Raw genomic sequence first — 23,994 nt, 5'->3', positions numbered from 1 at the left:
ATCCTCTGCCATTCCTAGACACATGCCAGACAGAGAAATGGCTCATTTAGGGCTCATCTATCAAATTCCTCATTGAGGACTGTTGGCATGTCAGTATGTTGTTGTGGTTTTGCCACCTCACCTTACTGAAATGGAAACGTGTTGGTCAGCCCTCGCAGACTACTACACCATCCCCCAAACATTTTATTTATTATGTATTTATTTATCTTTGTAGATTTGATTCATATCAGGCTAGAGGAATATTGGAATCCAAGGCAAACAATACATAACGTTCTCTTGGATTGTGAGTCTTGCTGAGCTAAGAGAGAACGGCCGAGTTCAGACCACAATAAGCAGTCTGAATGTACAGGCATGAGTTTTGAGTGTTGTCTTGTGTTACTCAAGGGTTTTGCTCAATATAAAACTATGAAACATGACAGGTTTGAGCATACATCACAGAATGTTAGCATTTTTCAGTCCCCTCCCCCGGGGAGAGAGAGGGGGGTGAAGAGGCCAGTGACTTCCTGAACTTGGGTTATCAATAATTAACGTCCCACCAGCCTGGTTCCTCCGGGGGCTTATATTGCACTTCTGAGCTGCGGTGTCATTATACAGAGAGAGAGAGAGAGCACTCGACCCAGCTGGGGGAAGGGAGACTGCTGAGGTAGTGAACTGGACACTAGAGGAGGTTGTGTGGTTGTGAGGTGCATCTCTCTCTCTCTCTCCTTTTCTCCCTCCCTCCCTCCCTCTCTCTCGGACAGGGGCAGGGGGAGGCAGGCTGGGCTGTCCAGTAAAGCTATCCCAGGGCTCATAAGGAAGGGAACGGAACAGAAGAGAGGCTGCTGCTGTGTGCAGCTGCTCCCAACGCAGTCCCCTCTCTTCCTCTCTTTCTTTCCAACTCTCTTTCCACTGAAAACATGGAGTCCAACAGTCCTAAGAAGATCCAGTTTTCTGTGCCTGTGTTTCAGAGTCAGCTGGACCCTCAGGCATCGGAGCATGTGAGTAAGAACATTCAGTTTCGACACGATATGGTAATAAATGTTTACCATTATGACATGGTAATGTGAAGTTGATGGGATGGTGGGCTTGTTGATGGAGTGGGGGCTGTGAAGAGCTAGCTCCTCTTGAGCCTGACTGGCAGAATAAGCTTTACTTTGATCATATTATGCCTGGTTGGAAAATATGTTTTATGACATGGATTTTCCCCTGCCCCCAACACTTTCTGGATTTATTTGTCACAATCTTAGTTGCCTAAATGTTAATACAACTTGTCAGTGCTTTGAGTAAATATTGATTGGGATTTTTTTTTTTACTATTTGATTGTATCCTTATTTGTCATTATTGTGATTTTAGAAAGATAGCTTCATTCCAATTTTTGGCCAACCTCTCCCGCTCCCCACCACCACCTCCTCACCCACCCCTCTCCGAACCTACAGTACCAGTCAAAAGTTTGGACACACCTACTCAGTCAAGGGTTTTTCTTTATTTTTACTATTTTCTACATTGTAGAATAATAGTGAAGACATCAAAACTATGAAATAACACATATGGAATCATGTAGTAACCAAAAAAGTGTTAAATAAATAAATAAATACATTTGTTTAACACTTTTTCGGTTACTACATGATTCCATATGTGTTATTTCATAGTTTGATGTCTTCACTATTATTCTACAATGTAGAAAATAGTAAAAATAAAGAAAAACCCTTGAACGAGTAGGTGTGTCCAAACTTCTGACTGGTATTGTAGGTCATTGATTGTATTGACACTAAACTCTGCTCTACCACTTTGTAAAACATGCACACACAGCAAGTCTGTATCATATGCTACTGGGTTACTGGTGCTTGTTGCCTGTCTCCAGTTATCTTCAGCGCCACACTTGAACACCTCTCTTTCCTGTACTGTCCCGTCCTGTCCTATCCCGCCATGTCCTGTCTCCACCAAACAGATCCGTAAGAGGAGACCTACACCAGCTACCCATGTCATCTATCTTCCACCAGACCTAACTGCAGCAGGTAAGACACTGCTACTGAGTGAGGAACAGGGTTCCGGTCAATTCATTCAATTCCGGAAATAAACAGAAAATCCAATTCCAATTGTAATTTCCCTCACTGAAAAGCAATGGAATTGGAATTTATTTTATTTCCTGTGTTGAAATGGAATGTTGAAGCCATTTGCCAAGCTTCACTCCGCATGACTCACAAACTGTCATGGAAGTTATGTGTCTTCATGTGACAATTGTTTTGTTTTTTGTTATGCTCCAGTAGAGGCTGATTTGAGTTTAGAGGGGTTTTGTTTATGTATGTATCCCAACTTACTCGAGTTTTACTGCTAAAGAGAAGAATTAAGACTTTTTGGCTCGATCTCATTATGTCAATAAAGTGTTTTCTTTCAGAGCCGTCTGTTGATATTTAATGAAGAGCTGTGGCATATGAAGGAGTTTTGTTAATATGGGTTGAATGAGGACTAGAGACTATTCTTATGGGGTACACAAAATGGAGTGTTACTATAAGAGGTCTGGGGGGAGAAGGATGGATGGAGGTTGATAGAAGGATGGATGGAGGTTGATAGAAGGATGGATGGAGGGTGATAGAAGGATGGATGGAGGGTGATAGAAGGATGGATGGAGGGTGATAGAAGGATGGATGGAGATTGATAGAAGGATGGATGGAGGTTGATTGAAGGATGGATGAAGATTGATAGAAGGATGTATGGAGGGTGATAGAAGGATGGATGGAGGGGGATGGATGGATGGATGGATGGATGGATGGAGGGTGATAGAAGGATGATGGAGGGTGATAAAAGGATGATGGAGGGTGATAGAAGGATGGATAGAGGGTGATAGAAGGATGGATAGAGGGCGATAGAAGGATGGATGGAGGGTGATAGAAGGATGGATGGAGGGTGATAGAAGGATGGATGGAGGGTGATAGAAGGATAGATGGAGGGTGATAGAATGGATAGATGGAGGGTGATAGAATGGATGGATGGAGGGTGATAGAATGGATGGATGGAGGGTGATAGAATGGATGGATGGAGGGTGATAGAATGGATGGATGGAGGGTGATAGAATGGATAGATGGAGGGTGATAGAATGGATGGATGGAGGGTGATAGAATGGATGGATGGAGGTTGATAGAAGGATGGATGGAGGGTGATAGAAGGATGGATGGAGGGTGATAGAAGGATGATGGAGATTGATAGAAGGATGGATGGAGGTTGATTGAAGGATGGATGAAGATTGATAGAAGGATGTATGGAGGGTGATGGATGGAGGTTGATAGGATGGAATGGAGGATGGATGGATGGATGGAGGGTGATAGAAGGATGATGGAGGGTGATAGAAGGATGATGGAGGGTGATAGAAGGATGATGGAGGGTGATAGAAGGATGGATAGAGGGTGATAGAAGGATGGATGGAGGGTGATAGGATGGATAGAGGGTGATAGAAGGATGGATGGAGGATGATAGAATGGATAGATGGAGGGTGATAGAATGGATGGATGGAGGGTGATAGAAGGATGGATGGAGGGTGATAGAATGGATGGATGGAGGGTGATAGGATGGATGGAGGGTGATGTTGGCCCTAGTGAATGGGAGTAACCAGAAGAGAGTAAAAAGAAAGACAAGCCTGTGCACAGCAAGGTGAATGTTCTGTCTGTGTTGCGTCATCCTGAAACAGTGAGATTGGAATCTAACCTGGGGTGAGAGATCCAGAACATTGTGTGAGAGGGTCACGATGTGACATCAGCACAAATACCTTCCCTGTGACACAGCCACAGCTTACAGCTCAGACTCCAGCACAGCCTGCTGCTTAGCCACAGTCACAACTCATACACTGCAGCACAGTCACAGCAAAACAAGCTGCCTTGTCCACACTCTGGTCCTCCCCAATACTTTAGGAAAGGTCACCATAGAGTAAGACTGGGAGGACCTATGCCAAAAGCCCCCAGGCACAGCTTTGGATGACAGTGAGACAGTGAGAAGAGGCCATAAGGACCAAACTAGAGATGTGTCTGTAACATAGAGTACGGGAGCTGTCTGTAATAAAACACTGGTGCATGTTTTACACTTCAAAGCTGATAGAAAGCTGTGCGTGCCTGAACAGTATACAAACAGGTTGTATCTATCCCATTGTACTGAGAAAGGGAAAGGGTTGGTACTGTTAATTGATGGAGGGTGTGCTGGCCCATATTTTTCTCATAGAGAGTTCCTGGCAGAGAGTAGGGGGTGTTCTTCTCTGCTTCCCAAATGGAACCCTATTCCCTATATCAGGAATATTCAACTCTTACCCTTCAAGGTCCGGCGCCGGCTGGTTTTCTGTTCTAAGTGATCATTTATTGCACCCACCTGGTGTCCCATCTAAATCCCTGATTAGAGGAGAACAATTTAAAATAGCAGTGGAACTGGCTTCGAGGTCCAGAGTTGAGTTTGAGGGCCCTATAGTGGTCTGGTCAAAAGTATTGCACTTCATAGGAAATAGAGTGCCATTTGGGCCACTCCTGTCTCAGTGACAAACCATCTAACACACATCTATTGGGTGGCAATTAAATAGTCTGACAGAAGCCAGGCTCGGGCCCTGCATCCAGGAGCCAGTTTAGAGGTGTTACATTGTCAGAATGGCGTGTGTGTGTGTGTGTGTGTGTGTGTGTGTGTGTGTGTGTGTGTGTGTGTGTGTGTGTGTGTGTGTGTGTGTGTGTGTGTGTGTGTGTGTGTGTGTGTGTGTGTGTGTGTGTGTGTGTGTGTGTGTGTGTGTGGTGTGTGTGTGTGTGTGTGTGTGTTGCATCACAGACCCAGGTTGGCTTTTATCCATGGATTTATTCCTCCTCAGGTCTGTGGTTTATGGCAAACTTAGGTAACTGGAGATGGTTGTGGACTACAGGAAAAAGAGGACCGAGCACGCCCCCATTCTCATCGACGGGGCTGCAGCAGAGCAGGTTGAGAGCTTCAAGTTCCTTGGTGTCCACATCACCAACAAACTAATATGGTCCAAGCACACCAAGAAAGTCGTGAAGACGGCACAACAAAACCTATTCCCCCTCAGGAGACTGAAAATATTTGGCATGGGTCCTCAGATCCTCAAAAGGTTCTACAGCTGCACCATCGAGAGCATCCTGACTGGTTGCATCACTGCCTGGTATGGCAACTGCTCGGTTGCGACCGCAAGGCACCACAGAGGGTAGTGCGAACGGCCCAGTAAATCACTCGGGCCAAGCTTCCTGCCATCCAGGAGCTTTATAACAGGCAGTGTCAGAGGAAAGCCCTAAAAATTGTCAAAGACTCCATCCACCCTAGTCATAGACTGTTCTCTCTGCTACCACACGGCAAGCGGTACCGGAGTGCCAAGTCTTGGTCCAAGAGGCTTCTAAACAGCTTCTACCCCCAAGTCATTAGTCAGAACACCTAATCAAATGGCTACCCAGACTATTTGCATTGCCCCCCCTTTTACACCGCTGCTACTCTCTGTTGTTATCATTTATGCATTGTAACTTGAATAACTCTACCTACATGTACATATTACCTCGACTAACTGGTGCCCCCGCACATTGACTCTGTACCGGTACCCCCCTGTATATAGTCTCGCTATTGTTATTTTACTGCTGCTCTTTAATTACTTGTTACTTTTATTTCTTATTCTTATTCATATTTTTGTTAACTGCATTGTTGATTAAGGGCCTATAAGTAAGTATTTCACTGTAAGGTCTACACCTGTTGTATTCGGCACATGTGACTAATACAATTTGATTTGATTTGAACTGCTGCCATGAGCCTGGTTCTCTCCCTCCCTCCATCCCTCTTTCCACCCACGTCTCCAGGGGTGTAGTCAATGGCTTTATGGACAGTTTTCTCCAGCCTAGTTGTCTCGTCAAGCTCTTTGTTTAGTTGATCAATTGTTTATGCTATATGGCCTTTTACAATTACATTACCCTGTCTGTGTGTTGTGAATGGTGCTGGGTGGTGTACTGTAATGTAGTCTGGCTGTAGTTTGTCTGCTTGTGTCGAGTGAAACTTGTTTTGCTCAACTCTGTCTGTGTATGTGAGCTGCATACTCAACCCTTTTCATTATTCACACAGCCATTATTTCAGCTACAAACAGCTCCTTGTCTTGCTGATATTTCCCTGTGAATGTCATCTGAACTGTGTCTCTTGAAGAGAGGCCACTTCTGATACTGAACCTTACTGTAGTGTTGTGTGTTGTGTCCCTGGATTATTGTGTGTCCTGAATCAGAATTATATCATTGAAAACCAGATGTGTTATCAAAATATTTGAGAAGCAGTGCCCTATGGCTTTAATTGAACACTCCCAAACAGATAGATCATTTGTGAAAACCATGGAGCTGGCCTCAGAGGACAACATACTGTACAATACAGGGCGTGTGTGTTGCCCCTTGCCATGCATTCAACAAATTAGTCATGTTAATGTGTTTCACATGTTGTGTTTCCGTTCATGTACTCTTGTACTGTGTTGACCTTCAGAATAAAACATAGGCGTGTCTGTGATGCAGTCCAATTCATTTATAAACGTGGTCATGTGTGTTTCACATGTTTGTACTGTCATTGTGTTCTCCTCATCAAACAAAGGCTAGAAGGTTTTATCAATGGCCCAGTGCTGTTCATTCAACAAAATGGTCAGCTAGTTATTGATTTGAAGCTCCAGCTGTCATGTTCATGGCGATAAAACCCATCATCAGAACTGCCTCAATGACACCCTATGAATCACCCTCTGCTTGCTGGAGAACTCAATTTCAATTCAGAGGAATGTCAATGGAGGTGGAGTGGAATAAAGTGGACGAGTCACCAGTCAGCCATTAGAGCCTGAGGTCAGCAGTGATCTGGACACTGAACCGTAAACTCTCAGCCTCATGGTGACCATCTTATCTCTCTCCATCTCTCTCCCAGGGTCTTAGTCTATAATCAACCACGTCACATGTCACACGCTGTGTGTGTGTGGATGGGTGTGTGGATGGGTGGGTGTGTGTGTGTGTGTGGGTGGGTGTGTGGGTGGGTGTGTGTGTGCAGCGCCTCAACACACAGATAGTGATGTGCTGACTCCAGCCTATCACTAACTGTCTGTTTTTCTCTCCCACAGATGACAAGTATCAAGGAGAGGTAGGTTACACACACTGTCACTCATACCCGGCTGCTCTGTTTCAAATTCATGTCATGTCACAAATATAATTTCCCATAAAATCAACCTTTATTTAAATATTGCATGTTTGGATATGGACAGAATAGCCAGATCGCAAAAACCTCATCCCTAGCTGTTGCTTCTACACCTGCATTGCTTGCTGTTTGGGTTTTAGGCTGGGTTTCTGTACAGCACTTTGAGATATCAGCTGATGTACGAAGGGCTTTATAAATACATTTGATTTGATTTGGTTCAGGAGGCATTTCTGATGCTGTTGTCATTGATTCCTGAAATAGCATCAGTGAAATGGGATCTCTGGTTCTGCCTTGTTGGTTCTCATGCTGTTCTGTTCCACCCGCACCATTCCTCCTCTACACCTCCTCCCTCCATCCCTCCATCCCTCTACACCACCAGGTCCAGAGTGCAGAGTTGTCTCCTGCTCAGAGGAAACACAGCGTCTACTCTCCACCCACTATGAAAGGTACAGTACAGAACCTTGTTCACACAAACTGCCATAACATGATGAGATGGAAGCGCCATTAGTTCATACTCTCCCTTTTATTCTGGTGAGTGTAGGAAACACTGATGAAACGTCAGTAGTCAGCATTATACCTCCACAGAGACCACTGAAGTGTGTGACAGAGCTAGTCAGGTGCTGACGTAGACAGGAGGTAGCACTGTAAATCTACATTAGATATTGATTGACTGACCAGGGAAGCTACACAATCCTACTTTAGCTGCAGTGATAGACAGGGGAAAGAGAGAGCAACACCATCCTACTGCATGTAGAGGATCACAACTAATTTCAGCACAGCAGCCTGTTTATGGTCCAATAAATATTTTCTTCACAACCCTGGGTTGTTAATTAGTGTGTGGATTAGAAAATATCCAACATGGCCAAACACCCCAGGCTGGATGGCCTTGAATTCAGTTGCATGCTGAATATGGTCCAGTAAAATAATTGGTCCAGTTTTGTACATGACTGGAAAGCATAGGGCTACAGATTATACTGGTAATTAATGCAATTACGGAAACACAAAAACAACATTCTGTGTTCCCAGAAAAAATCTGAAAGGAAATAGAAAACACACATTTCTCAGTCAGGAGAGCAAAGGTTAAGATCAGAGTAGGAGACCAATTTCCGTACAAATTAAGTACACCGTTATAATTGTGATCATTGGACCTCTATAATCTACTGTGTGTGTCCTCCACAGGCAGAGAGTCCACAGACTGCTGTAGAGGCCACAGTGAGGACAGAGACAGCCTGCGTCCTACCAGACTGCCCCAGTCCCACACAGACACACTGGCCCTGTCAGATGAGCTATCAGGGGATCTGACACGACTGGCAGACACACCAAGGCGCAAAGACACCCCCTACCAACACCAGCCTCCCTTTACTCCAGGTAAGGCCATCCCAACTCCACACATATGGAGCCAGATAGCTGCCAAAAGGTTGAACGTATGTATCGTTTTGATCATATGGAGCCAGATAGCTGCCAAAAGGTTGAACGTATGTATCGTTTTGATCATATGGAGCCAGATCGCTGCCAAAAGGTTGAACGTATGTATCGTTTTGATCATATGGAGCCAGATCGCTGCCAAAAGGTTGAACGTATGTATCGTTTTGATCATATGGAGCCAGATAGCTGCCAAAAGGTTGAACGTATGTATCGTTTTGATCATATGGAGCCAGATCGCTGCCAAAAGGTTGAACGTATGTATCGTTTTGATCATATGGAGCCAGATCGCTGCCAAAAGGTTGAACGTATGTATCGTTTTGATCATATGGAGCCAGATAGCTGCCAAAAGGTTGAACGTATGTATCGTTTTGATCATATGGAGCCAGATAGCTGCCAAAAGGTTGAACGTATGTATCGTTTTGATCATATGAAGCCAGATAGCTGCCAAAAGGTTGAACGTATGTATGTTTTGATCGCACCAAAATCCATACGTAAATGGTTAGGATCGTAAGAAAAGCCATGCGTGAAACATGAGGTAAATGTTAAATTAGTACGTACGTACTACGTTACGACTCTGAATGAACATTCACACGTTCGATTCTTACTTTACGTCACCATTTACTTGGTTACAGATCTTTTTATATGTACAAACTTTTGTCAGTAGACAAACAGTAGCTAGTTGAAGTTAACCAGTCAATCAAGCAACTCTAGCTCAGACGTTAGAGTTGCTTTGCAGCTTCCGGTTTCATTTTCAAAATAAAAGTCTAGTGTTGCATCCTAAGATGCTGGGTTCTTTTACTGAAGACTCCAAAGCATGATTATAACAAACAGAACAGATTTATTTCATTGTTCCCCTTAACACATTCCAGTCTACTACTCTGTATAGTTTCTTCAGCCCAACTCCCTAATACATCATTGAACTTTAACAGCCCTTGCATCTCGTAATCCAATTAGTTCAATGCAAGAACGGAAACCCCATTGTCATTTGTTAATTTAAATAACTCAACCTATGCATACAAATCCCATTGGCTATGTGCAACCATTTTAAATCTAAACTCATTAACACATAACACATTTCGCAATACACCACACTCCTCTACAGAAATTCTCACTTCCTCTGAAAACATCCTTTTTTGGTTTTCCAAAAGAGTTTCCTGTATCAACACATATACAACCTCAGGCTCACGGTCTGGCACAATCTGTGTCTCTGTATGTGTGCCCGTCACAGTGTCCAAGTCCCAATCAGAGATGTTCCACTCTGACACATTCAGGTCTTCTCTTTCGTTGTGTTGCATCATCATTTGAGCCACATGCTTCTTACACCATTTTCCCTCAGTCTGTGCCCAGTAGGTTACAGGACCAAGTACCCTTTTCACAACCCCGGGTACCCATTTCTCTCGCTCTCCTCCCCGGTCATCTCGGGCAAGCACTGTTAGTTCACGACTGAAAAGAAATGAAGACGCTTGCCCATCCCCTTGTCCTGTATCTTAGACTGCATGTCAGCTGAAAAACTGGCTTTAACCAGTGATAACCTTGTTCTAACCTGTCGTTTTAGGAATAACTCTGCTGGACTTTTTCCAGTTGTAGCATGTGGCGTATTCCTGTTGGCAAACAGAAAGTTGTCCACACTATGCTGTACAGACCGTCCTGATGACTTGTCCTTGTCCTCTGCTGCGCCATTTGAAGCTGCATGATACGGAGCCGACTTGATATGTTTCTCCCCATTCAACTGGAAGAATGTCTCCAGGGAATGTCACTTTTGACACCAGTTGCGGCCCATTGTCTGAAACACACTCCTGAACTAACCCGTAGGCTGAGAACATTCCCTGGAGTGTCTCTACCGTGGCTGTAGCTGAAGTATTACTCATACACTTTACTTCTGGCCAGCGTGAGTATGCATCCATGACTACTCAGAACTGGTGCTTTCCCTTTTGAGCAGGGCCTCTCAGAGGCCATTTCTAATGATGCACTGGTGCAAGGTTCAGCATTAGACTGACACACCTGGCATCTCCTTACCATGTCTTATATGTCTGAGTCTAACCTGGGCCACCAAAAGTGGCTCCTGCAAGAGCTTTCATTTTGACCATATGCCCCAAGTGGTATTCATGTAGCTCCCTCAGCAGGTCCTTCTGTAGAGTAGACCGGCACCACCGCTCTCATACCCCATAACACACAATCACTTTCTACAGTGAGCTCATCCCTTCTCCCCCAACAAGGCTTTAGTTCAGGATCAGTAACATGGTTGGGCCACCCTGTAAGTGTTAAGTGCTTCACTTTTGCCAAACCCTTGTCCTTGATAGTTTCCCTGGCGATGTCCTTAGCTAAAATGGGGAAGTACATCTAAAAATGACACTCAATAGTTTGGATTGCTCTCTGCCCCCCCCCCCCCCCCCCGGGAAGCCGGGATAACCCATCAGCATTAGCATGCTGCTGAGAGGATTTGTATTGTATGTCATACTGATATGCAGATAGTATTAACGCCACCTCTGGAGTCTGGCTGCTGCTAGAGCTGGAACTCCTGGTTTTGGTCCTAGTATTTTCACAGGGAGCTGATGGTCTGTCAGCAATGTAAACTTACGACCATATAGGTAGTCATGGAACTTCATTACCCCAAATATGATCCCTAGGGCCTCCTTCTCTATTTGGGAATACTTCACCTCTGTCTTAGTGAGTGTGTGTGAAGCATATGCAATATGCCTCTCACTACCGTCAGGCATTGTGTGTGAGATGACAGCACCCACCCCATATGGTGAGGCATCACAAGCCAATATTACTGGCATGTGTGGATCATAGTGCACTAAGACTGAGGAGGAAGACAGCTGAGTCTTCGTTGTTTCAGATGCCTGCTGACGTTGTTCTGACCACATCCAATGTCTATCTTTCTGTAAGAGCTCTGTCATAGGTTTGGTGAGAGTAAAGAGATTCTCCATGAACTTGCCATAGTAGGTAAGTAAAGCCAGATATGCTCTGAGCACTGGAGTCTTTGCTATGACTTCAGTCTTGTCCTGCACTGGATGTAGCCCCTGTTCGTGACCTAAGTTAAGTGTCAGTAGACTGAAAAAATGCACACTTGTACATGTTTACTCTTAACCCACGCTCTTGCAGCCTCTGTAACACTGCTTCTACGTTCTGTAAGTGGTCCTCTGCCGATTTCCCTGTGATAAGAATGTCATCCAGAAAGCACACAACCCCAGGTAAACCCTGTAAGGCCTGGTCCATAATACGTTGGAATACAGCTGGAGCGCTTGATACTCCATAAGGCAGTCTATTCATCTGGCATAAACCCTTCAACGTGTTTATAGTCAGGAAATGCTTTGACTCTTGATCTACCTTCACTTGCTGGTAGGCCTGTGTAAGGTCTAACTTTGTGAACTGTTTACCCCCGGCTAGAGTAGCAAACAAGTCCTGGGTGTTTGGTAACGGGTACTGGTCCACATCCACCCATGCATTTACAGACCACCTTGTAATCATGACATATTCTAACACCCCCGTTTGTTTTTGGAACGCAAACTATAGGTGCTGCCCATTCACTATTCTATGGGTGTGATCACTCTGTGTTTTTCTAGCTCTGTAAGCTGTTGGTCTACTGCCTCTCTGAGGGCATAAGGCACAGGTCTAGCCTTACAGGTCTAGCCTTACAAAACGTTGGAACAGCTTTCTCTGACACTTGAATTTTGGATTTAACTTCCTTTACCACACCCAGTTCACCACTAAATATCTCAGTATATTTTTTGCACAGCTGCGCAACTGGGTCTGACACATGGTTCACTCTTGACCAATCTCATTTGAGGTGCTGAATCCAGTTCCTCCACATTAGCGTAGGACCCTTCCCTTTTGACACAAATAGAGGCAAAGGTAACACCTGAGCACCACATTTCAATTTAACCTCCAGCTGTCCCAATAACTGAATAGGCTGAGTTGAGTAAGTTCTCAAAACAACATCACATGGTTACAGTTTATGCTTCTTAAATCTGCTGTTGTACAGCTTCCCTGAGATAATAGACATGGCAGCCCCAGTATCTACCTCCATCTTTATCTTTTCCCCTCCGTTACATCTCACCATGACCATGTACGCTTTCACATACTCACAATCACTACACACAGTAAAAAGTCCCAAGTCATTTTCTGACTGGTAATTTCTGACTGTGATGGACCCTGCAGGCGATAGCAGTTCTTCCTCCTCAACTTGATCTGTCGTCCAGTAGCGTGTCCCCTTACCTGGATTAGAGTGCTCTGTTTGAGAGTGTTACTTAGAAAACGTGCTGTTTTCCGCAGATACTCTCCCCCTGCAAGCCCTTTCAGGATGTCCAGTCTTCTGGCACGCTCTGCATTGGAACTCCTTGTAGCGGCAGGTCTGCTGTGAATGTCCTGTCCCCAAATAGCGAAAACAGGGCTTTGACGTCTCCCCCTTCTGGTCTGACATCCACTGTTTCTCCCTGGTTGATCCGGGTCGATGCCCCTCCCGTTTTGTGGTCAACTGATCGGTTCTCAACTGAGACAGTGTCTGCTGGTATTTCTGCATACTCCGGGCTGTGCACTCCAAGTTGTTGACAATGTCCAATACTTTTGCCCATGTTAAATTCTCCCCGTATGCCGTGCTTAACATCTTGCCCCAGAGCTCCTTACTGGCAACTCCATAAACTAGCTGGTAACAGCTAACTTGTCATATGTAACTGCCAGTCCCTTTAACGATGATATATACTCAGCTAAAATCTCTCCCACCAACAGTTTCCTGTTCCTGAAAAACATACCTCTCGCTCAACACGTTCCGTTTTGGCGCATAAGTTTCTCAGAGCTGAAATTAGCTAGCCTCTCTCGGCTTCTTCGGCGCTACCAAATTTTCAGCAGCGTAAACGTTTTTGAACCCACAACTGATAGAAACACCACTCTTCAGTTGTCAGCTATCTCATTGGCCTCCAAAAACGGCAAATATCGCTCCTCATATCTGCTGAAGCTCTTGTTAGCCTCCTGGAAACACAAACCGGTCTCATTACTGAAAAGTGCCATGGCTCTCATTAGCCCACACGCCTTTACTTCCCAGCTGACCAGCTACTTTACTAGTACTAGCTAACTTTATAGCTCGTTCACTCAGATGGTCATCAGTAGTCTGAGGATTTTGTCTTGAATTCCGTTATCCACATCGCCAGTTGTTGCATCCTTTTACTGAAGACTCCAAAGCATGATTATAACAATAACATAACACATTTCTCAATACACCACATCTAGAGCTTGTTTTAGAACTGTATTCAATAACGACGTTGTACCACTAGATGGCAGAGTATAGGCTTGGGCCTTCAGCAAATTACTTGTGTGAGAATGATAAAGACACAGAAGAGACTTGTCTAGAATAACCTCCTGAGCTGCAAAATAGAAAGTATTTTTTGATTTATGCTAGGCCTATTCCGCTATCTACAGTAGAAGTCGGAAGTTTACATACACTTAGGTTGGAGTCATTAAAACTTGTTTTTCAACCACTCCACAAATTTCTTGTTAACAAACTATAGTTTTGGCAAGTTGTTTAGGACATCTACTTTGTGCATGACACAAGTAATTTTTCCAACAATTGTTTACAGACAGATTATTTCACTTATAATTCACTGTATCACAATTCCAATGGGTCAGAAGTTTACATACAGTAAGTTGACAGTGCCTTTAGACAGCTTGCAAAATTCCAGAAAATGTCATGGCATTAGAAGCTTCTGATAGGCTAATTGACATCATTTGAGTCAATTGGAGGTGTACCTGTAGATGTATTTCAAGGCCTACTTTCAAACTCAGTGCCTCTTTGCTTGACATCATGGGAAAATCAAAAGATATCAGCCAAGACCTCAGAAAAACAATTGTAGACCTCCACAAGTCTGGTTCATCCTTGGGAGCAATTTCCAAATGCCTGAAGGTACCACATTTATCTGTACAAACAATAGTACGCAAGTATAAACCCCAATGGACCACGCAGCCGTCATACCGCTCAGGAAGGAGACACGTTCTGTCTCCTAGAGATGAACGTACTTTGGTGCGAAAAGTGCAAATCAATCCCAGAACAACAGCAAAGGACCTTGTAAAGATGCTGGAGGAAACAGGTACAAAAGTATCTAGATCCACAGTAAAACGAGTCCTATATCGACATAACCTGAAAGGCCGCTCAGCAAGGAAGAAGCCACTGCGCCAAAACCGCCATAAAAAATTCAGACTATGGTTTGCAACTGCACATGGTGACAAAGATCGTACTTTTTGGAGAAATGTCCTCTGGTCTGATGAATCAAAAATAGAACTGTTTGGCCATAATGACCATTGTTATGTTTGGAGGACAAAGAGGGATGCTTGCAAGCCGAAGAACACCATCCCAACCGTGAAGAACGGGGGTGGCAGCATCATGTTGTGGGGGTGCTTTGCTGCAGGAGGGACTGGTGCATTTCACAAAATAGATGACATCATGAGGGGGGAAAATTATGTGGATATATTGAAGCAACATCTCAAGACATCAGTCAGGAAGTTAAAGCTTGGTCGCAAATGGGTCTTCCAAATGGACAATGACCCCAAGCATACTTCCAACATTGTGGCAAAATGGCTTAAGGACAACAAAATCAAGGTATTGGAGTGCCCATCACAGAGCCCTGACCTCAATCCTATAGAAAATTTGTGGGCAGAACTGAAAAAGCGTGTGCGAGCAAGGAGGCGTACAAACCTGATTTAGTTACAGCTCTGTCAGGAGGAATGGGCCAAAATTCACCCAACTTATTGTGGGAAGCTTGTGGAACGCTACCCGAAATGTTTGACCCAAGTTAAACAATTTAAAGGCAATGCTACCAAATACTAATTGAGTGTATGTAAACTTCTGACCCACTGGTAATGTGATGAAAGAAATAAAAGCTGAAATAAATCATTCTCTCTACTATTATTCTGACATTTCACATTCTTAAAATAAAGTGGTGATCCTAACTGACCTAAGACAGGGATTTTTACTAGGATTAAATGTCAGAAATTGTGAAAAACTGAGCTTAAATGTATTTGGCTAAAGTGCATGTAAACTTCCAACTTCAACTGTATATAGTAGATGTCCTAGCCTAACTCTTTCAGGTAATACATTCACTGCAGTATTAGCCTTATATTTAGCTAATTAATGATGGGTTATGCATACTAAGCTTATATCTTTACTGTAAATATGCCATGCCATGTTATTTAATGGCCATATAATTGCAAAATGTATTTTTATAGCTGCATGGGGCTACTGTAGTGATCATGTAACCTAATGAATCTCACTTTTTCCAGTATTTGGGAGCACGGACTGTAGTCCTTATATTATTATTCCTGTTGTATTAGTGAATTCCACTCTGTATGTAGGCTTGTTATACCCATTTACATTACACAACCCCATCACGCAAAGGCTATATCCCTATCAATAAATGAGACAAAACCAAATATTGATTAAGTCTAGGCTATAACCTGTCCTGATCGAAATAGCCAAGGGGTCCCAAATGGTCAAGACTATCTATAGCCTATTCTTATTGCCGGATCTGTTTTCCGTATCAGCCACTGCAGGTGCTTCTTCAACTATTTTGTTTACATTTTATTTAGAGGCCTGTGAGCTACGGTCTCTTTTAAAGGGGAGCGCTGTAATAAATACAGTTATAAAACACAAATAGAGTTCTAAAATTGTTCAGCAAGACACTAGTACCCAAAATGATAGCCTGAAATGCCTACAAGATGGTCCATTTTTTATTTGGATAGGTCTAAATTAAACATTGAATTATTAAAGTGATAGGCTAAAGAACATAGATCATTTTGAATACACACATGGATTTCCATAAACAAATGGATAAGAGTGGTCTATTCTCTTTGATTTAGTTCCTATTGCAACTCAGACAAATGACCGAATGGATGACACACTGACTGAACTGAATGAAGGATGAATTAAATGTTAAAATATGTTGGAATGATGAGTTGCAGGCATCATGCATGCTCTGCACTTTATTTGGCTAGTAGGTAAATAGGCCTACATTAAGGTATAATGACTATGGCTGCATGCCTCCAGAAGGGCATCTTCTGAGGCTGAGCGGTGCTTTTCTGAAGGCGCATGGTGCTGTGGTGCTGCATGGAGATCACAAGCTCTTCAACTGGGCAACAGTGTTGCGATGGAGGGAATAGCCTATACGAAGACTACCTAAGACCACTGCAACAGAGTTATTGTAAAGTGTGGGAATAAGCTTATGCCAGACTTAGCCTACGTTTAACCTCTCCCTTGTTCATTTGAAAGTCCATATGTTCATATAACCCAATTCATATAAATCATGTCAAATTATTTTAAATTCATATTGAGTGCTGAAATAAATATCAAAACATTCTATAAAAAACTATTTTTAGTAGCAAAGACTTCAGTGGTCATAGATAATTCATAGATTCACCAAACATCTGTTATTATTCTATGTTTCATTATTCCTGGTAGATATGACTGGTTATGATTCATTGTTCCTGGTAGATACTACTGGTTATGATTCATTATTCCTGTTCCTGGTAGATACTACTGGTTATGATTCATTGTTCCTGGTAGATACTACTGGTTATGATTCATTATTCCTGGTAGATACTACTGGTTATGATTCATTGTTCCTGGTAGATACTACTGGTTATGATTCATTATTCCTGGTAGATACTACTGGTTATGATTCATTGTTCCTTGTAGATACTACTGGTTATGATTCATTATTCCTGGTAGATACTACTGGTTATGATTCATTATTCCTATTAGATACTACTGGTTATGATTCATTGTTCCTGGTAGATACTACTGGTTATGATTCATTATTCCTGGTAGATACTACTGGTTATGATTCATTATTCCTGGAAGATACTACTGGTTATGATTGGCAGACATGGGATGGGTGCAATATTGAAGTTAGTCATATTTTGATAAGGTGCATGCATGGTGATGTCCACGTCACCCAGAGATAAGAAATATAGAGATACTTTAGAGATACAGGTAGCAAACTGAAACTTCACTGTTGTAGGCACAACATAATACAGATGGTGCTATCTAGACTTGCGCTGGCAAACAAATCCGTTACATTAGCTACTTAAATGCAAAGTAAACTCAACTGAGGAGTAATAGAGAATGGAGACTTTTAACTTGGAAACGTGCTGGATACCTCTTTTCAGTTTCCAGTACTTACGTTTTTTTTTATATACCGTGTTATGCTTGTGTGCGTGGCACTCCTTACAGGGCGTTTGGTGTATATTTTTTTGTTGGTGAGATGAAACTGCCAAAACTCTGAAAGGTATAAATTGTACATCAGAATTGCAACACAATATTTGTTCAAGCCTAACATGTTAGTTCATAATCGTAACATGGTCTTTGTATGTTCACAGATGTAATTTTACATGTACGTTTCATGTTTCACTCATGGCTTTTCTTACGATCCTAACAATTACATATGGATTTTCTTACGATCCTAGCGATAGGTACGTTCAAACTATCGGCAGGTATCTCGCTCCATTCACACCATACAGCCCATCAACACACCGGGCCTGATGTGGAAGTCTACTGTACTCTAATAGCCTGGAACCAAATCTCTATCGGCACGCCTTACCTACGAATTTCTCAGGAGGCTATTTGGTATTCAGACTTACCTTATTTAGTTGCGTAACACGCTCTGCGGGTGTGTCTAATTTGCGCACTCTTGAATAAATGTCATTCAACCGTTGAAAACTCTCCCACTTGCTTGCCAACAGTTTCCCCTGGAGGTTTTAGTCAATTGGGTTTTCACCACATTTATCTTTAACCATCCCTTTAAATACGTTACACCTTTAACTAGAATTTTGTCGCCAGACTCAATAGAATAAATCCATCGAGAGAGGTTCAGATTATAGGGATCAATGAAAGAAGGCCATCTATGCATATTCGTCTCCATTTCAGCACCAACTGGAAGAATACAAATACTCTGATTTTATAGATTATTTATGCACATTTTAGGGTTAGGAAAGTTTGTATGAATAAAAAAAAAAAACGGTTTTGAGAGCCCTTATGCACGAAATACTTTATATTGATGAATACAAAATACAGAGGTTTGATTAATCCTGAAAGCTGTCATATTCAAGTTCAATACATGAAATATTGGAATGTCGAACAATAATCCTCTACCCTAATTCTCACTATCATGGAACTGTATGACAACGGTCCAGTTGTCGTGAACCGTGCGCCATGATCCACTAACGCTAGCGACCTTTAGGATCAATTTACAAGGATGTGACAGCGGAAAAAAAGGTCAACGTATGGAATGATGCAAAAATGAATGTATGTGGGTATTACCGACGGTGGCGCCCGATAGTGTCTAACATGTAACATGATACATTTATCAACACATTATAAAGCAGTGCAGGCGAGCAAGACGGTGGTCAGTGCAGATGCGTTCGTTTTTGGTAGCTGAAGGAATTATTGGATTTCCTCACCCAAATAGGACCATGTGGTCATTTCTAAGGTCTGCAAGTTATTCACCTCAAACTATTCAATTAGCGACAACACTAGATAGCCAGATCAGCTTGCTAGCTCAAAAACGAGATTGTCTACATGAAAACTTCCAGAACCAAAATAAAATAAATTGACCAATCATCAGATGGACAATTAACCGCAAAAGATGGTATGGTTTTGGGTACTCCTCTTCGGAATGTAACTGTGGGGGGAAATACTGCTGTGGGTGATGAAAATGTGGTGAGCACGGACAACAATGCTGACAACTTGCACCCATCCAGTCCCCAGCTCAGGCTTTACTTTACGACCACCACACTCCAGTCAAGCCCCAGGGGAAAAAGATGGGAGGGCAAGAGGGTGTCACCTCTTGAGATGCAAAACAATATTGTGATGCTTTTGACAGCAAAGATAGGTGAAAGGGCAAATGGCTTGGAGGACACGGTTAGGGAAAATAGGATGAAAATTGAGGCCATACAAAAAAATCTGTTGACTTTTTCTATGGAGAAGTGAAAACTAACAGATCCAGCATTGTTAATCCTGAGTTTAATAATCTATGTCTTGGATTATTCAATATTTGGAGATGTAAATATCCAGATAAAAAGGACTTCACTTGGAGTAACAAGGACATGTCAAGAATGAGTCAGGGTATCAATTGAACCATAAATTGTTACTGATCATAAAGATATATTCTTATCTTTAAATATGAATGGCTCTGATGTTAATAAACCAATCAGAGTTAAAGGAAACTCAATAGTAGACTGTTGGAAGATGATCATTTCAAGATGGATGCCAAAGATATTATACAAGACAATTGGAGGAAAGCCCAACTATTTAAGTCTTATTGGGAATTAATGAAGTATGAAATACGACAAACAGCCATGAAGAGAGGTAAAGAAATGGCTGAACTTAAAAGATTGAGGGAAGAGAAACTTGTTATCCAGAATTCATGAGAACACACAATGTTACATTCACTCCTGAGGAGTTTGAAATAGTTGTTAGAGCTGTCCCTAAAGGTGCTATTCTTCTTTTAGGAGAATATTACAATACTCCAAGTGCAACTGTTGAGGATTTTGTAGCCTCAATACAGTTAGAAGGAATTTACATTTTAAACTATAAATGTAATAATATGTATATAAAAAAACAATGTCAAGATGTTACTATTCCCTCTGCTATAATATACTAGAATGCAGTCCTAGGACAAGTGAACTGGAACAAAGTCTTGTTGTTGTCTGGCAAATATTTTATATCTAATAAGGTGAAATATCATGTAAACTTATTCATAGAATCTACCCTGTAAAGACCTTTATTATACACAGATTCAAAATAGCTATTGATAACAAATGTGTATTTTGTGGTTGTGACCCTGAGTCTTGACCATTTATTTTGGGACTGTTCTTATGTCAGATGATTTTGGAGTGAGTTCATGTTCATTTGAAAGACTCTGATATTATGTTTTATTTTGATCCAAATGATATGGACCCTGATTTTAACTTTCATTGTTCATTTGTTTATTTTTCATGGCATATTCTTTATCCATAAATGAAATGGGCGTAGTACAAACTGCTCTTCACATTGTTTAAGATAGAATTGAAATATTATTTTGAAATGATCTGTCAGTGTAAAAACAAAAAAGCAATACGTACCATAAAACTTTTTGGCTAATTGAAAATGTATCTCGATATGTAATACTCAACTGTTAGGTTTATGTACTCTTGTTTGTATAATTCTGTTTTGGTATTTGTTTTGTTCATAATAATAATATATATTTTAAAATGATAAAAAATATAATGAATAAAGCAGTGCATGGAGAATGGTGTTCTCTATAGAAAAAAGAAAGTAGATGCTTTTCCACTTGGAACCAGTAGGTTCGCTCGACCATATTCATGGTTTCTTCACGCTTAAAGGTGGTGGAATTAATTAGCGAATTAAGTCAAGGACAGAATATGGCATATCTGTAGAGCAGAGTTGGCTGGTGGGATGAGCTATAGGAGGAACGGTCTTATTGTAATGGCTCGAATGACAAATGGAATGGAGTCAAACATGTCATACCTTCCCCTTTATTCAATTCCAGAAATTACAATGATCCCGTCCTCCTATAGCTCCACCCACCAGCCTCCACTGCTGTAGACACCTCCACCTTCATTTATTCAAGGTCCACCTCAGACGAATAGTGGGTGAATCTCATGCTATTCTCATGCTTAGGGTTAGAATACACAGAGAGAGAAAAGCCATAAAAAAGGAATAACATTCCATTTACAGTGTGGTTAACTGGAGTTGGAATCTGGGCCTATGTGCTGCCTTGTCACCTCAACACCTCAACGATCTAGGACCAGGCCAGTCCTCTAGTCAAGTAGGCCAGGAAAAGCCAATGTTGTTTTATTTGTAGAATGCTTAGTAACAGATGTAGCTCAACACTGTTGTTTAGGAGGTGAGGGTGAACAAATTCACATAGTCAAGTCTAGTGAGTCACACACTATGTACCGTATTTTCTTGAGACAACGGCTTGTGGGTTGATGTTGATCAGTGCTGTCGTGGGGGGGGGGGGGGGGTAAACTAATCACCGCTTGCGTTGAAAAATGTAACGCTCCCTATACTTTCAATGCTTTATTCCACGAAAAAAAAGGTGGGTAAACCACTACACCACTGATGTAGATTGTAGTCAGCGGATATGAGTCAGAAAGAATATTGAGTCATAAGAGTGGTCATCACTGAGTGTTTATCAAGAGAGTGAAAAAAGCTCTTTGAAACATGAGCTGTTGATTGTAGCTGCAAGGAGCACTCTGGTAACCTTAACTAACAGATGGTCTGGTCACAGGACAGATGACAGTTGACCCCTATGCTGACACAAACAGCATCATGCTTACACACAACAACACAGCATCATCCTCTGAAACACTTACTACAGTCCCAACACTGATGGACATATAGTTTCATCCTTTGACAGCAAGGGGACTACACAGACAGCAATTATTGTAGTTTAGGCTTGTAGATCATGACACAGTGTGTGTCAGTGTGAAGAGCTAGTAGCTGTTAGAACATACTGAACATACTTATTGATCTCTCCGATGTGACTGCAGTCACAGTCTGCCACATTACCCATGACTATCCAGCACTCTGTCTGTCCAATCCCCAGGGGTCAAGCTGCTCAAGACCACATCAAAAGTATCCTTCCCTGAGGAGGAGGAAGAGAAAGAGGAGGAAGAGAAAGAGGAGGAGGAAGACAAGCAGAAGAACCAAAGTGAAGAGGAACACAAACTGTAGATCCATGTTTCTGATGGTTAAAAGTTCAAACACATGACAGGGTTAAGAACTGTTGGTTAGAAATGTATCTAAACTTGATCAGGTTATCATTTCTAACCTGATAATCCATTTTATTCAGCCTTGTATTGTTGAGATCAAGAAAGGACAATTTAATTAAGTTCTCTGTATCTCAAACTCTTCTTTTAAGTCTTGGTTATGTATGGTTGATTATTGTTATATATTGTAAGAAGAGAGTATGTGGGGAATATCAACAGCAATTCTGACTGATAAGCAGTTAATGTTCACTGGAAATATACAGATTTTAGTTTTCATTTTCTCATAAAAGAAAATAACATCTACTTCTATTTTTGGCATCTCACATTGTCATCTCATAATGTAAAAACATTTGCTGATATTTCACATATATTTTTGTAGTATTTTATACTGAAACTGGGCTTTTGTGCATACAGTATAGCAGACTTGTGTACTACAGTACTCTGAGGTATGAACAAAGATGTCCTGCAAACAAGGGTCTTCTCTGGAGTTCTGGAGTGTCTTAAGTCCTAATAAAGTTACTCATTTTATGAACACTTGGCGAAACCTGTATGTTTTTTTCAACATTCATTATTGTACAAAAATGACAAACAAATGTCATTTCTAAAGCCTCATCGACACGTAAAACAACATCTGTTGCCAAACCCTCTCTTCTGAATGGCAGGCATCATTATTTTAGTAGGCTAACTGTTATCTCAGCAAATGAATTATGGGAAGATTTCATAACACAAAATAAAAATATGTACCCATATATGTAGTCAGTGTATTTCTTGTATCAATTAAGGGAGTGTAACTGTATGTAAACAGCATTACAAGGGGAAAGGTATGCAACAGCACCCCCAAGTGGGTAATATTAAGTTACATTAGAGGCCAACGTTCCAATATTACCTCTAGAGCAATTATTTTTTATGGAGGGCCACATTAGAATATATTTTTGCCATCGCGGGCCAGAATCATATTACAGGATTATACATCATGTTTATGACTGTGTTGACAGATATATCTACTGTAAATCATGTCCAGATATGCTACTTATTTTACTTTTTTAATGTGCACAGAAGTAAACCAGATCCACGTTCTCCTTTTGGTAGGTATTTTCATTATTAAACATGCAATGAACTACACGGAGGGAAAAGTACACTGTGCTTTCAGCACCACGGACAAAACTCTTGTTAACGGGTATGCACAAAAACACAAGAAAGAGAGAGAGCTCTACATTACATTTAAACTACTCAATCAATGTGAGGAGTGACGTCTCTGATGTGCATTTCCTAGAGCAGTGAAGTCAGGTATAGTTTCTGACATCGCTATGTACAGGATTGCTGAGAGGTGAGTCATTAAGAGTTTATCTGTGCCTTGACTTGTTATATTTCATCACTGAAAATGTCTGTTCACATACATAGGTAGACCCAAACAGTACAAACATCTTCTGAGCATGACTCCTAATCTTTGGAAAGTTTTGTTAATCGAGAGATGCATAGAACCTCGTCAGTGACATTGGAGAACTATTCAAAACAATCACTGCATCAGACTGAAGGTTGATAAGCTCAAGTTGCAGGTCAGTGGGAGCGTTATCCACATTGAAGGTGAAAGGAGAGGAAACCAACAGCATGTCATTTTCCAAGACTTTGAAATCCTCAAAACGACAAGAAAACTCACCGTTCATCACG

The 23,994-nt window shown here is 41.8% G+C and overlaps 1 protein-coding gene across 1 annotated transcript; it reads left to right on the top strand.

The window, feature by feature from the left end:
* The first annotated feature begins 792 nt into the window (after positions 1–792).
* ppr1c (phosphatase 1 regulatory subunit 1C) lies at positions 793–22,856 on the top strand. Its single transcript, NM_001146445.1, is given in 6 exon segments — positions 793–977; positions 1,928–1,994; positions 7,070–7,089; positions 7,523–7,589; positions 8,323–8,511; positions 22,164–22,856. Coding segments are annotated over 6 exon segments (552 nt in total). The 5' UTR covers positions 793–896; the 3' UTR covers positions 22,292–22,856.
* Positions 22,857–23,994: the final 1,138 nt, after the last annotated feature.

The sequence above is a fragment of the Salmo salar genome, chromosome 21, assembly GCF_965601325.2.
Source record: "Salmo salar chromosome 21, fSalSal1, whole genome shotgun sequence".
NCBI classification, from domain to species: domain Eukaryota; kingdom Metazoa; phylum Chordata; class Actinopteri; order Salmoniformes; family Salmonidae; genus Salmo; species Salmo salar.
This window is presented reverse-complemented; position numbering and strand designations above follow the sequence as displayed.